The sequence below is a fragment of the Callorhinchus milii genome, unplaced genomic scaffold (genome assembly GCF_018977255.1).
Source record: "Callorhinchus milii isolate IMCB2004 unplaced genomic scaffold, IMCB_Cmil_1.0 Scaffold12, whole genome shotgun sequence".
Lineage (NCBI taxonomy): Eukaryota > Metazoa > Chordata > Chondrichthyes > Chimaeriformes > Callorhinchidae > Callorhinchus > Callorhinchus milii.
Window position 1 is genome coordinate 18,518,806 of NW_024704753.1, and position 15,929 is coordinate 18,534,734.

Consider the following 15,929-nt stretch of genomic DNA (forward strand, 5'->3'; position numbering starts at 1 on the left):
AGGATTATTATTATTGTTGTTATTATCTAAATCAAAACTCCTGGTAGAAGCTGATAAATATTCTCTGTGAACATTTTATTTGCCTCGCTCCTTTTGGGGGGGGGGTTGGGTGAGGGAGGAGGGGGAATATCGTGAAAAGAGGCTGACATTTCTGGAGATGAGGATATTTCAGTGCTGGGGAAAAGGGCAGATTTTTTCACAATTGCTCCCTGTCAGGATCAATGACTTACTGCTACTAATAATAATAACCCTTGCATTTGATATAGCCCGTTATTAAGTCTTCGAGGCTTCTCACAGAAAAATCGGACGCAGAGGTGAATTTGCCACCTTTACCCTTTGCTCAAATAGCGATATTTTTAAAGGGCCTATTCTTACGGCATTACGTACACAAAGCCTACGGGGGGAGAAGTTGTGGGAACAACAGACACCAGGTAGCTCGGAGTATGCTTCTTCTGAAAGTACTGTATGTTTGTAACACTGTACACAGAACCTTCTGATTGCAGCCCATGCTGTCTGGAGCCAAGTCCCTTGGGAATTGGAAGGGGCTGTAGGAATTCTACAGAAATACTTCCCTGTCATCTAAAGCAGTCTCCCAGACAGAGCGGGAGTCTGATTTAGCTGCTGGGAGACTACAGCTTCCAATCCATTAAGCAAGTGACACAGTGCAGATCCACACGCAGTGAATGACTGAAATTTATTGAGTGCCTTTTACTCAACTAACGGGAGCAATCTTCACTCAATGGTCCCTTTCTCCTTTGGCAACGATAACTAACTCCTGCTATTGTTCCGGCAGAACGGTAAGAACAAGATAATGTCACTAAGACATTGAGCGGAAAATATTAAGGAAACCGCACGAATGCGATGGAACAAGATAGATCTACTGAGATAAACACGACCAGCTTTCTCCACAGGCATCTGTAAGCCAGCTTTACGGAGAGTGAACTGGCGCCTGAAACAAAAGACGCACATTTGTCATTTACCGATGCCCGATGTCAGGGGGAGGAACATGATCAAATACATGTCATGAAGCACGAATGTTCATCATCCTCAGTGTCAGTCCCTGTGGGGGCGAGTGTGCAATGTTCCCAAAGACAGTGCCTAGCCCTACAGGGTGTGTACATTGCCACAGAGTCAGTAATAATAATAATAATCTTTGCGTTGGATTCAGGACCTTATCACGTCTTTGAGATGTCTCAACGTGCTTCACAGGATACTCTGAAGTGAATTCACTGTATATTTTGTGGGCAAAGAGTTAATAGAATATGGACCAGACCACAAGTGACTATTCAAGCCAAGTAGATTATAGTATTTAAAAGGAATTAGATATATAAATCAGATTAAAGATATGAAAGGGGATATAAAACAAAACAAAGGGAAGTGGAATTAGAGTCGATTGCTCCTGTGGGGAACGAGCAGAGATTTGGTACACTGGACCAAATGACTTCCATCTGTATAAACCTTGGTTTCCAAATTACCTGGCAATCATTGGCAATGAGGACAAGGGTAGAAGTATATCAATTTAAAAAGACACACTTCAAAGGAATGAGGGAACTAAAATAAATGAACTGGCACACCTTTACGGAAAATGTCTGTCGAAGGGGGAAAAAAAAAGAAACATTTTCGGAAGCTTCTTCAGTATTCAAGATAGGTGTCTCGCACACATGCAATTTGTACTACTAAGTAGGCATCCTCTCATGTGGTTGAATAGATAATTAAAATAGGAGTTCATAAGATAAATTGATTAAATAAAAGTTACAGGGGGAATAAAGAATTGTGGAGGGGAATGAGAAGCGAGAGGATCCGGGTTCCATTCCCAGGCAGGGCGAAACATTGGGCAAGTTTCCTTACCCCACACGACTCTGTTTACCCCATAGTAAGTAGGAATCAGGTTGTTAGTTGATTGTCAGATCGCTTTTTCAGGGTAATAATCCCTTAAAAAAATGCGGTCACTCAATCCGCGGCTGTTTGTGGGGACGCTGCTGTGCGCAATCGGCTGCCGCGTTTCGCCCACAAAATACACAGTCAATTCACTTTACAGTATGTTCTGTGAAGCATTTTAAAAAAATCTTCAGGCTTTCTGTAATAATCTTGTGCTTATTGTCATGGAAACAACCTTTCACGAATGTCACCCTCTCAAACTCTGAAATAATTCTGAACATTTTCATTCCACTTCTCTTCACCTCTCTCTGCTCCAGTGAATTTTTCCTATTGTGGTCACTTTCCCTTAGTGGTTTGAATACATCTGCACTATGTAGTCTATCGGGATCGTTTGTGAGAAATTCTGACCGGCATTCCGCGTAGCAGCTTTGACGATGCACAATTACACCTCTCAAAATTCAATTAGAGGTCGATTGTATCAATGCCACACAACTGTTAGGTCAGGGTATCAAGGGATATGGGGCAATGGCGGGTAATTGGAGTTGAGGCACAGATCAGCCATGATCTGATAGGAATGGCAGGACAGGCTCGAGAGGCTGAATGGCCTCCTCCTACTCCTACGTTACTATAATTTTAGAACTAGGATAGAAGTCTGAACCTTTCACAGCTCCACTTCAAATGACTGCTTTAGTAATTCCCACGTCGGCTTCCATCGGCTATTCGCCTCTATCGTTGAACTCCAGCCCCAGAGTATGGCTTCATCAACATTTGTTTGTAAATCCCTGAAGCATAATTTCTTGCTGCGAACGTGAACCTGGATTGGAGCCGTCTTAATCAGGTACCGTTTAGGTGCCCAATAGCATCCTCTGTTTTGGGGGAGGTTCATTAGCCCTTTTGTTCTCTGTGACTGAACTTCCTTTCTCTGACATGCTTCTGTCACTCCTCTTCACCAGCTTCTAAATGTATCTCATCCCTATTGAAATGCTTAAGTTCCTCTCCCTGTGCAGCGGGATATTGGAGTGGATATTAGGGCCCTAACAATGCCAACATAATGGTGTTCGGTAAATCCATGGAATGGAGCTGAGAGGTTCCATGCAGCTGAAGGATGAGACATCACAAATACTTACATATCCACTATAATCATCATGTCCTTGGGAGAAGAGGCTCCCTGGATGTACCTGGAGTGAAATAAACCCGGGGAAAAAAGGAATCGTTTAGTCATTAAAAGCATTGGTGAGACAAGGTCAGATCGCAACCATATGAGGCATTTCATTCCAAAAAGAATCTGCGCGGAGAAACCAATTACTTTTAAAAATAGATTTCAGCCGCTGTGGCCTGTGAGAGTGAATAATTTCCCATCCCAGAACAGACTCGCTCGTGAGTCTTGTATTGTCACACGGAACATATTTCAGTACCTGCTTTTATATGTCCCAAGTGTTTAAGAGATACAGTAATCACACACACACTTAGCAGCATAGGGTTTTACATGACTGCAGATTATATCGGCCCTCGTCACCAACACACAAGCCGTGGGTATGCTAGTCTTTGTGACAGATACACAACCACAGGATGTCCGTCTCACACACACACCTATAAACACAACACATACACAGATACTTAAGCGCTGTGCAGTCACTTTTCAATGAGAATCATGGATCCTCTTCAAGGAATCCATACTTTTCTACCAGTGGATTACTTAGAAAACACAGAACATTGAAACATAGAAACAGGAGGAGGTCATTCAGCCCCTCGAGCCTGTTCCGCCATTCTGTAAGATCATAGCTGATCTGGACCTCAACTGCAATTGCCTGCTTCTGCCCCGTATCCCTTGATACCCTGACCTAACAAATTCCTATCCACCTCAGTCTTGAAGGTGTACAGCAACAACCTGCAGTTATATAGATAGCCCCCTCCACGCAGGGACTCGCTTAACAGTGGCGGAGCCTGACTCTGAGTCGGTGGGGGGAGTGGTGGCTTTAAGCCCCTTTACTTCTGTATAGAGAGGGAGGGTTGGGAAAGGTTGAGAGTTGTATTATATTGAGCGCAAAGACATAGGTTGTTACCCATTTTGGTGACACGTCTGTTAATTCCATTTCAACTGTTCTCTGCTTCCTTGTGCTATGACCGTGCAGCGTACAATTAGCTGTGAGAGGCTTGCCTTGTGACAGACTCGACTCCTCACACTGAGTTGTACCGCACTGATTAAGATCCATTTTAAGCCGGTCTTCAGATACAAAGGGATTGAGTTCAAAAAACAGAACAAGGGTTCAGCAAATTGTACCAGAGCCTCAAAATAGATTTATAATTAATACGAAAACATCAGTGTGATCGCTGGCTTATAGTATCTGCCTGCAAGCAGTTTAATAAAAATGCAAAGAGCCGCGGAGGAGGAATAACCTGATATCTGTTGTAACAACTGTTTAACATTTGTTCATAAACTGTAGGAAATTAAGAAATCACAGTGTCGCAGGCAAGGAGGCTGTTGCTTTCGCTGGGAAAAGGGGTGGAATTCTATGGCGGAGACTGAACCAGATTACAAAGGATACTAATCCATTCAAGGGTTCACAAACGGTGAGAGTGAAATTTGAACTGTGGAGCCCAGCAGTTAAGTGACGATAGCAGTTACCCGATAATAATTATAATCCTTGCATTTGATATAGCGCTTTTCACGTCTTCGAGACGTCTCAAAGCGCTTCACAGAATATACTGTAGAGTGAATTGACTGTATATTTGTGGGCGAAACCCGGCAGCCAATTGCGCACAGCAGTGTCCCCACAAACAGCTGTGGATTGAAAATGACCAATTTATTATTGTTTTGTTTTGGAGGGATTATTATTAGGCTCTGTGTGGAGTAAGGAAACTTGCCCAAGGTTTCGCCCTGACAGGAATCGAACCCGGGTCCTCTCGCTTGCAAGGCGAGTGCTCTAACCACTGAGCTACAGAACTCCACATTGCAGAAATATCCTTCTATTGGTCATTAATGTCAATTTATTTTCTAAAAAAGGAAATAAATTGTAGGTTTCCTCTACTCCTGTGGCCGCAAGCTTAATTCATAACACTGAAGCAATGATGTCGACAGTTGTCTTCGCTTTACCTTTGCCTGAATCAACTGGTAGCCAATAGTGTTGCCTTCAAGTCAGAAGGTTGTGAGTTCAAGCCCTATGTTAGGACATTGAACTCGCAGTAAGTACAGACTAAGAGAAACATAGGAGCAGGAGGAGGCCATTCAGCCCCTCGAGCCTGTTCCGCCATTCTATACGATCCTGGCTGATCTGTACCTCAAGTCCAGTTACCCGTCCTTGCCCCATATCCATGACACCCTGACCTAACCTGATGCACCAATTCGTCCTTCAGATGAGACATTAAACCAAGGTCCTGTAACTAACTTCTTGAGTCTCAAGTGGGAAGCTGCAGAAATATCCTTCTATTGGTCAGTAATGTCAATTTATTTCTAAAAAAGGAAATAAATTGTAGGTTTCCTCTGCTCTGCGCTGACTCCTGTGGCCGCAAGCTTACTTCATAACAATGAAGCAATTAATCAGGTCTGTGTGGAATACTCAAAATGCGGTAAATATGATAAATTAAATAATAACAATAACAATCCTTGCATTTGTTAAAGCCCCTTATCCCATCTTCAAGAGGTGTCAAAGCGCTTCGCAGAATATACTGTGAAGTGAATTGACTGTATGTTTTGTGGGCGAAATGTGCTCAAATGTGAGGGAAATACTACAGAAACTATAGGAAACTCATTCAGAGTGGGGCAAGAAAGTAATGTTTCACTGAGGCTGAATTTATTTTATTTTATTTTATTTATTAATGCATATGATTTGTAATACAAACTGTCGGGGTCATTACACTATAAATGTCACTGAACTCGTACTGTAAAGAGCAGTGCAACAGAATACAGTCATCAAAATACTGCTGCTGCTTTGAAACGTACTGAATTTGCATGGATGCAAAAGGTCATCCATCAAAATTCAGTATAGTATTACCCGCGAAACACACACAGATCCAGTGCAGCGATTGCTATTTTTGACGACTTGTTATTTGATGGATCCAGTGTGGAGCGGAAGTTTATGCGACTTTAATCTTAATTTTAAGAGGACGTTGGTACCAGCGAAACAGGTTTTTCTCCTGCTGCTGTTACATTTTACATTTTTATCAACAGGAGGAAAATTCCCTCCAGCGAATCACTCGGTGTGCACTCCGGAAATTGAGGTCAACTTAAACAGACCTTGCACCTTGTTGTGGCAAAATGTTCCTCACTGTTTTGGAAGCGAGCAAACTCTCTTTTGTTGTTCGGGAAATAGGAATCTTTTATATTGATTGGCGTTGGCCGCTGTAGAAACACAGGAACGTAGGAACAGGAGGAGGCCATTCAGCCCCTCGAGCCTGTTCCGCCATTCTATCAGATCATGGTTGGTCTGTACCTCAACTCCAATCCGACTGATGCTGTAGCCCCAACTCAAAATGTGTCAACGTGTTTGAGATACAGGGAAGCATTTCACAGAAACGAGAATAGCCATGAGATATGACCTTGTTATTTTCGTTTGAAATGTAAATTTGAACACAAAAACATACTTATTTCTAATTGTTAATGATTATTAAGCTACAGTGCGTTCAGATGGGAACAGATGGGGCACTTGACTTTTTTTTTTGCTCCACAGATCAATTGGAGCCAGAAGTGACATCTTCTCTGATTCAACCAAAAATCCAATTTAGTTTTATTGCTCAGCTACAGGCTGGTCAGTCTGTCAGAGCAAAGTGCAGATCGCTGGTGTATTTACTAGTAGCTAAGAAAATCCCAGAAGGTAAACTGGTCACAAGTTATAAACTTCGACCATCCATGAGAGACAAAGATGTACATCACAACTTAATACTCGCGTTCAAACTCCTTCACTCTCTGACACCTCCCTCCTCCTCCGACCTCCTCACTCCCCAATCCACCACCCGGTGCCTCCGCTTGACTGGCACCGGCTCCTGCTTGTCCCTCACACCCCCCGCCCCACCATCTGGAACGCTCTCCCTCAATCTCCCCGCCTTGCCCCCTTCTCTCCCCTTTTTCATGTGCCACCTGAAAACCTTCCTTTTTACCGTGCTTACGGCCACCTCTCCCCCTCCCCCAGCTCGGAGTCAGGCTCCGCCAATGACAGACAGAGACAGAGAGAGAGATACAGATACAGATACAGAGAGAGAGAGAGAGAGAGACCTCATCACTGGCTGTATTATTGTTGTCAAATTTCTATGAATTTATACATTGCCTATTTAAAATTTTCCAGGCAACTGAAATAGAGTGAAATCAAGTAACACGGTGACACAATATAAACCATTAGGATTTCTATATACGGGCTATGTTTGTGGAAGGGAAACACAGAAATATTGCTTGTGAGGCTCGGGCGAACAGGTCTCAAATCCCACATCCAGCCCTCGGCAGCCAAAAGGTTGGACCTCCTTGGGTTTGGCTCACAATGGGCGAACATGCTTGGTTGTGCCTCTGACAAGCTGTGAGGTGTCGAGTGTGTGTTACTTAAGGTTAATCTCAGGTACTGCCCTTGCAGTTAACTGTGGTCGAGGGAGTAGCATTCATGCGTCTCTGATTTTCCAAGGACAAACGGCACTGAAGCTGTACTTTGTTGGCTTTGGCTAAGAGCATGACCTTTCTGAGTGTATGTGATGAAATCTTGAGGAAAAAATAATACTAACTTCTCCCTGAGGCACCGACTGGCTTCCCCTACAGCACAGAACCTGCTCTGCTGCAGATAACAGCTGCTGGAGTCCGAGTGAAATGTCACCAAAAAACAAGTAATATTATTCATTGCTTTTTGAAGTTTTAATGACTTTTGACAAACCTGATGCACCGAATAAAGGGTGTATTGTTTTCTTTCCACCCGGCTTTATGATTTAACAAAATAATGCTTTCGCTCACTCAATCTGTCGAGTAGCACATCAGAGAGCTTGGTCTCTCTAGCCCATCGGATTTCAATACAAATTAAGACCCACAAGAAAGTTACTGGTGAGCATTACGCTATTACTCTTCCTCTCTCCCTCCCTCAGGCTCGCCCCTTCCTTCCCTATCTTCCTTCCCCATCACCCCAGCGCTTTGGGGCATCCTCCCGACGTGAAAGGCGCTCTATAAATGTAATTTTGTTGTTGTTGTTGTTGATCTTCAGGTCGCTCCTGAAGTCCTTCCCCTTCGACCAGTGTCTACGGTCACCTCCCTCCTATCCCCGGCTCGGAGTCATGCTCGGCCACTGTCAAGGGCTCCAGGACGCTGGCCTGTGGAGGGGGCGCTGTGTATACCCAAGTCGTTGTTGCTTGCGGTTGTTATTACGAATTATTCGCTTAAGAAACTCAAAACAGCACCAGTGAGCTATGGGATAAGAAGGATATTCTCTCACAGATATCAGTTGGATAGGAATGCCTTTGGCTCCTGCCTCCAGCTTCTTGCTCCAGGTAACTAACCACAACCACCACCACCACCACAACAACTCACTATTTATAGAGCAACCCTCATGCTTTAGCTAAGAAGCTCTCTGATGTGCTACTCGACAGATTTACTCGCCTCTGGAAGAAAAAACAGATCTTGCCAACAACACTTTTGAGTTTCACAAATGACAGAGCAAACGACAGACTCTGCTTGAGATTTCAGGCTTCCGCCTTCCATGTTCTCATCAGGAATAGCAATGTGTTGCGCTGCCCCGAAAGCCAGCATTTTAGCTCACAGCGACATCATTTTCTTAGCAGCGTTTTCAGTGGCTTAAAGCCCTCGATAATCCCTCGCTGCTTCACTGGAAGGGTCGCACGTGTCCCTGGCTGTGTCATTGAAGTAGGGCAGTATGAACTCAATTCAACAGACTGCGTGCGAGGAGGTGTCTCAGCCTTACGCTAAGCCCACTGTGGAATCGTGAATTCATCTGCTCAATTGCCAGGATTTATTTATTCCAATCTCCCAGAGAGGAGAGAACATCTTAACACAGTTTAACATATGGAAAAAGGTGATGACAGGTTTGCCCTGTGCTGTAAAATTCTATGATTCTATTTTGCAGGGCTATGGGGTAAGAGCGGGGGAGTGAGACTAGTTGGTAGCTCTTTCAATGTGGGTCGGTAGCCAGAGGACACAGATTTAAGATAACTGGCGGCAAAAGAACCAGAGGGGAGGCAAGGGGACGAGGAGAATTTTTTTTAAACCGATAGAGCTGTTACGGTCTGGAACGGGTGATGGAAGCAGATTCGATAACTGCTTTCAAAGGGGAATTAGATAAGTACTTAATAAGGAAAATTTTGCAGGGCTGTGGGGTAAGTAAGTAAGTAAGTAAGTAAGTAAGAAAGAAAGAGTGGGGAAGTGGGACTAGTTGGTAGCTCTTTCAAAGGCACTCTGGGCTGTAAGATTCCATGATTTTATGGTATGTTTTTTNCAGGCCCGAGCGACCATTTTCAGGGAAAAGCACAGGTGTAATGATTATCGAACCAAACCTATCAGCCAGTAACTTCAGTCACTCAATCACAGACAGAGAACGGGTTCGCTTTTCGAGATCAATAAACAGACTTCGAAAGGAACACAGTAACTGATCTATAGCACGAGACGCCTGGGATGATTGGCACACTCTTTTCCCAATTTATGCTCATATAAATGTGCCTGTCTTCACACAATTCGTGTCTGTAACTTGCCACAAAGAACCAGTACACTGACCCCGTGAGCCATTTATCCACTGAAACCTTGGGGGTGCCATTTCTGAAGCTCCTATCAGTGAATTATTAGATAGATTGCTGCTAGAAAATAATATCGGGGGAGACAGTATATAGTTTGGGCGGGACACGACATGTCAAGTGACTGCCAGGATGGTGGAAGGCTGAACTTAATGAACCTTGGTCTTCTTTCCCGCAGCAAATTCTTACGTTCTTGTTATAATTGGGCTGAGCGGCGGTGATGGAATAGAAATTAATTACACTAATTAAAACCATTTTTTTTTACCTCCGCTCCATATTTAAAATCCTTCAAAAAAGAAACATTTTTTTCCCTCACTCTTAATCATTCTTTTCCAGTACCTCAAACCTGAGGGCCTCCTCATCTCACCTTCGGTTCTCACTCCAATAAAACTCTTTATCTTTAAAATACAAGCTCCCTGTTGCCTAACCTGCCACTTCCTGATTTATCTTGAAGCCCTTCCTGTTCGTTTCAACGTTGACGATGCCTCATATTCTAGTCATTGGCCCTGGCTCTAATAATGGATAAATTAGATATGTTCCTTACTTACCAGGGTCTCCTTCGGACGTCATACAGATCAATCTTATTAGGTGGCCTCCATGGCGTAGCTGCAGTAAACGCAAACAAAGTTACAGAGACAGAACAGTTCTGCCGAAAATGTAAACCGCTTTTCTTCCCCCCAGGTTTATTCTGGAGTAATGTACATCGGCTGATATGATGCTGGAATTATTTGGTACATCAGAGAAAAGCCTGAAAATCATCTACATTTGCAAATTACTTCCACAAACTCTCCGAGCTGTAACTGGTGGGATTGGGTCTGGCTTTTTACGAAATGGGCTTCAAACTCAACTTAGATAAGGGCGTCGGGAATTACTTGGGCCTCACAATACGATTATCCCAGGCCGTGAGCGAGCTCGCTGTTGAGTGAATTGACTGTGTGTTTTGTGGGCGAAATATTTGTAACGATATCACGACTTTTTGGTTCACCCTGCATTCCTTCAACGATTCCCGATTTTTATTCAGCACGGAGCAATTGGTCAGTCACTGCCATTGAGTTCCTGTTTGATTTCCGGCAGGTTTAGTAACTGCCGTGTGACCACACAACTTATCCGCTCTTATCTCTTAACTTACCTGGATAGTATCTGGTGACGCCTGTGGCACTTCCAAACACCTGCCAGAGCAACGAGGGGTCCTCATCTCGGTTACGCTTAAAGACATCTTCCAGCGCAGCAGTCCAGTTCAGCTCATTCAGGATAACCGTCGCTGAAAATTGCAAACGGTAGAAGATGTTTGAGGCGATGAAATAGTCAAAGCGAAACGGGAATGATGGCGTGATGACGGCAGGAGCGAGAGACTCTTTACAATCTTTATTAGCCGTGGGAAGAATGCAAATGTTCCCCCCACCACCACCACCACCACTCCCCCCGGTGAGATAAACAGCTTTCTCTGAAATCTTATTCATTGAACAATTGTAAATGATGATTACCAGGGAACGCGCAGAATGAGAAGTGTCCTGAATATTATGGGTAACGTGCGGAGCAGAGAGAGAGAGAGAGAGAGAGAGACATGGTATGTACTGTCGTGTCAGTTCACGTATGTTCCGAGCATGTGGGTGTGTGGGGTGGGTGGAGTGTGAGCACGTGGCACCCTGACTGTGTAGGTTTTAAAGCACTCTGGGACGCTACCCTGTGTGAGGAGTGCTGTGTTTTGTTGATCGAACACTCCAAGTATTTGATCCTACGCACATTACCCCATGTGGGGTAACTGTCTCCCCCGGTTCTTTCTAATCGGCTACGTGGAAATCATTTGTAGGGAGCGGGTAGTAAAATTTGTTTTCGAATGATTATATGCTGCACAAAACAAAACGATCCCATATAAACCTGACGGCCTTATTAGCGTTATTACATTGTCAACCTAATTTTCGAGAAATCTATTTTCGAACTAAATTGTTATTCGCTGTGAATCAAATCTCCTGCCCAATTAGACTCACAGCTCAGTTCAATATCGCAGTGTTTTATCTGATTTGATGAGCTGAACTGGAGGAACTGGTCACACTGGACTTCAGGAGTGGCTCATAGAATGAAACATTCAAGCTTCAGTCTTGAAGCTACCCTATTGTCTAAAAACCAGAAAAAAATCATTATTTCTTTCAGACTTATTAGATAATAATAATCATAATCCTTGCATTTGATACAGAGCCTTATCACGTCTTCGAGACGTCTCAAAGCGCTTCATGGAATGTACTGTAAAGTGGATTAACCCCGGTGGAAAACACTGTCTGAAAACAGAGCAGAAAGATTTTCCGCTGAGAAATAATCAAATTTCTTAAAACCTTTTAAGAGCGACCTGTCTCCACAAGTGCCTAACCTTGGACACTTTATACCAACTTGACATAGCTCTTCGGCTGTTTAGTCCATTTATTCAGGAGACAGTTCTTCACCCGAAGGGGAGTGGAAATCTGGAACTCACTCCCTCCCCCCAAAAGGCTGTGGATTATGGCTGGATCCATTCAAATTTTCAAGACTGAGGTGGGCAGATATTTGTTGTGTCAGGAGATCAAGGGACATGGGGCGAGGGACGACAATTGGAGTTGAGGTACAAGTCAGCCATGATCTTATGGTGGAACAGGCTCGAGGGGCTGAATGACCTACTCCTGTTCCTATGCTTGCAAGAACAACAACAACTTGCATTGATATAGCGCCCTTCACGTGGGGTAAGGTCCCAGCATCTATAGGAGTGTTTGGGGTGGGTGTGGGGGTTGTGTCCAAAAAGGCCTGTGAGGGAGAGAGAGTCACAGGTTTCAGCTCCCACTCGCACAAACAGACCAGAACTCGAATGAGCGCACATCCAGGTAGAGTATTTGGGGGGTTCTGTGGCAGAGAGAAAACTGGCGATGTGAAATGGTGCTCTCAGTGATTAATGGAACTATTCAAAGGTGTTAGTCAAGGCTCGGAGCAGGCAGCTCAACACACGAATAATCAATGAGTATCCTGCAGTCAAGTCACTGCAGCTGTTGAGAATTTCTTCTGCATGATGAGTTTCCCTGCATTCGAGACTACGAGTATGAGCCAGGAGAAGCCAATCTATAAAACAGCACACACACACACACACGGACACACACACAATGCCACTAAAAACACAAGCTTCGTTTATTGGTGCTGAGGGAAGGAAGTGTTGATACACACATCATTCAGCTCAGACACCTCATCATCATGTTACCTTGCCACTGCTCATACTCTGCAGCTTCAGGCTTTCTATCATTTACTGTTTCCAAACATAATCTTTTATTTATTGGCACAAGCTCCAGAAATGAAATCACCGCGTAAGGGTCAGGATTCGGTTGTGTGTGTGTGTGTGTGTGTGTGTGGGAAGAAAAAAGCCAATTTAATAATGATAATAATCCTTGCATTTGATATAGGGCCTTATCACATCTTCGAGATGTCTCAAAACCCTTCACCGTAAAGTGAATTGACCGTATATTTTGTGGGGGGAACGTGGCAGCCAATTGAAAAGGGGCAGCATTTGCTTTTGTGTGTGTGAGTGTAAGAGTATGTGTGGGTGGGAAGAAAATGCTAATTTGATTGAATAGGGGTAAATCTTAGTGAAATGTGCTTAATGCACTATGAACAGGACCCACACAACTGCGTTTGGGAATACAGACAATGACCCAAACAGAGACCAATAGGATCCAATCCATGCTGTGCGGATGGGAATGCAAGCAATTCATTATGTAGGGACAAGAGACAGAGCTTTCTTTAGGATTGCATGTACTGCTCTGTGTAAATACCCATGGGAACAGGAGGAGGCCATTCAGCCCCTTGAGCCTGTTCCGCCATTCTGTAAGATCATGGCTAATCTGTACCTCAAATCCAATTACCTGTCTTTGCCCCATGCTGTGTACGGGTAGTGCTTTCCTGTGCGAGATCCTTATTGCTATATTTCAGCAAAAAAGTTCCATTGGGCTTCAGGAATTGGCGGAAATAAAATTTAACGTGAAATTGAAAGCATGAATGCCATTAGGGTTGGCTTGAATGATGACTGGAATTATTCCCAAGGATTTGTGAGGAAAGTGCAAACAGCAGGGTGCGGGAAAACAGGTCCTCCAGTAATTACTCCTATGAATCTTCATTAGGACCCAATAAGATCATTCAAGGGAAAGGGAAATCCTTCACTAAATCATCTTGTTCAGAAATGATCATGATGCACACGAGGACCACTGTAGCCTCTGCACTAGTCACAGCCAACAGCTGTCATACCTCTGGTCCACTGTAAAGGGAACTGCGTCGAGGGAAGGCAGACTGCAATGAGGCATCAGTGTCTGCATGACAAATTAAGCTATTGGACTTGGCATTGAAGAGAGAGATGGCCAATAACTTTGGCTCCAGTGGATTTTTTTCTATTGTAATTTATTTGTGCCGCTTTTTCTCACCCTCCTCCTCTTCTGAAGGGGCTGATTCTTTTAGTTGTGAATTGGTTCACTGGTTAATTGATATTGAATAAACTGATACTGGATTGATAAAATCTGATTGCAGTGTCCCCAATGGCTGACTTGGCTGAGATCAGACCAGGATTCAAACTTCTAGTGCTAGTGCTGGCATCGGGTAATTGGAGTTGAGGTACAGATCAGTCGTGATCTCATAGAATGGCGGAACAGGCTCGAGGGGCTGAATGGCCTCCTCCTGTTCCTATGTTCCTATAACCAGCAAAACTCTCAATGCTGTGGGAGTTGGTCTCACAGTGAGTCTGATACTCACCAGTCCAGGATCAGTGTGAGGCTCTGCTCAAGTCGGATCTGAACCGAGTGAATCTAATGATCTCGTGGGAATCCCATTCCTACCCGTTAACCAGTGACACCGGGCAAGCCGTGGTTTAAGCATCAGCATGACAATCTCATCAGCGAGAGATTCAAAACCAGTTCGCAATCAGTGTCTGGTGGATCAAGATCCATCAATGTGATGGTCTCATTAGCAGGAATGCCACTCCTGTTGATGAGCAGAATTGACAGTCTTGAAGGTGACTGATACAATTAGTCCGTGTGGCTTTATAACGTTGGCGTCTGTTTTGGCATTCAGGTGTTAACACGCCGTTGCTAAAAGGACAGAGAGAGGGAGGCCTTGTGGTTATCAGTTCACATGCTCTCTGGAGCGATCCGGGTTTTTTAATTAAAGATGACACAGTAAATAAAAAGCAAATAAAAATTTAATTTGGCTGTTTAGTGATGAGTGAAGTAAATACTGTCATATTAAATGTATCAATTAACACACACCCTCTATCAATAGTATCCTCCAGTAGTTTCCTGATTATTTCACCAACGTTACTCGGTGCCTGCGGAATATGTTTCACTCCTGACAAGTCACAAGGCAGAGTTGCCCTCCTCAGCCTGCGCCCTACCTATCAAAGCCAAACCACTGTGTCTGTCTGCTCAATGCACCTCACTGACTCCTTGCATTCATTAAAACCCTTTTCCAGAAGACTCTATAGGACCTTCAGACGGTTTGTGATTAGTATTCACGGGCGTCACAATTAAATTAGTCGGAATTATTCCTCATTCTCCATTTTGCCTCTAATTCTGGTGCCACGTTTCGAAAGCACCGCTCGTTTAATTCAAACCTATTTTACTGACTGGGTCGCAAGTCGCTTTCGGGAATTGACTGCAGATCAAGATGACCTCAATGAGAAGATGAAACCTTTCGACCCAAAGTCCGTGAACCTGAACAGCTCTCTCAGTCTCTCCATTCCCTCACCTTTACACGTCAATATTCATTCAGCACCCAAGTAATAATACTAATCCTTGCAATTAATACAGCGCCTTATCACGTCTTTGAGACGTCTCAAAGTGCATCACAGAATATACTGTAAAGTGAATCGACGGCATATTTTGTGGGCGAAAGTAAAAAGTACTTGGGGGGTAATGAATGGGGTACAAATTCTGTTGTTATGCTGCTAGAGCATCAGCTTCAATTTTGGGAGTAATTTTGCCATCGGTTGGGAAACTTACAGAATGGCAGAACAGGCTTGAGGGGCTGAATGGCCTTCTGCTGTTCCTGTGTTTCAATAAGGTGCTTCTTTATAGCACTGGTTTGCTGATATGTGTTATTATTATGATATTCGCTGCCAACAGAGTTAGGCTGCACTGACCAACCAGCAAAGGTTGTTTTGTGCAGCCTAATTCTGAAGAAAAAAAAATTTGGTGCAAAGAGTTGGTCTTATGTAGAGGCAACAGAAGATTTTCGAAATACAGTATTAAAGGTTAAATTGGTTATTAATAATCTAACTTAATATCACGTTACAATGAATTTATCATTTTCTGGTCAAACTGCAACAGGTTCTCTGCGCCCTGCATTTT

At 43.8% G+C, this 15,929-nt stretch overlaps 1 protein-coding gene across 1 annotated transcript in view; it reads right to left on the bottom strand.

Annotated features, from left to right (window-relative positions):
• cacna2d2a (calcium channel, voltage-dependent, alpha 2/delta subunit 2a) overlaps positions 1-15,929 on the bottom strand; it is a 171,912-nt gene that overhangs the window by 38,201 nt on the left and 117,782 nt on the right. Inside the window, exons 6-8 of the mRNA XM_042339608.1 lie at positions 10,715-10,846; positions 10,134-10,191; positions 3,006-3,056 (exon numbers count right to left, since the gene is read on the bottom strand). Coding sequence (XP_042195542.1) covers positions 3,006-3,056; positions 10,134-10,191; positions 10,715-10,846 — 241 coding nt within the window. The remainder of the gene's footprint in view (positions 1-3,005; positions 3,057-10,133; positions 10,192-10,714; positions 10,847-15,929) is intronic.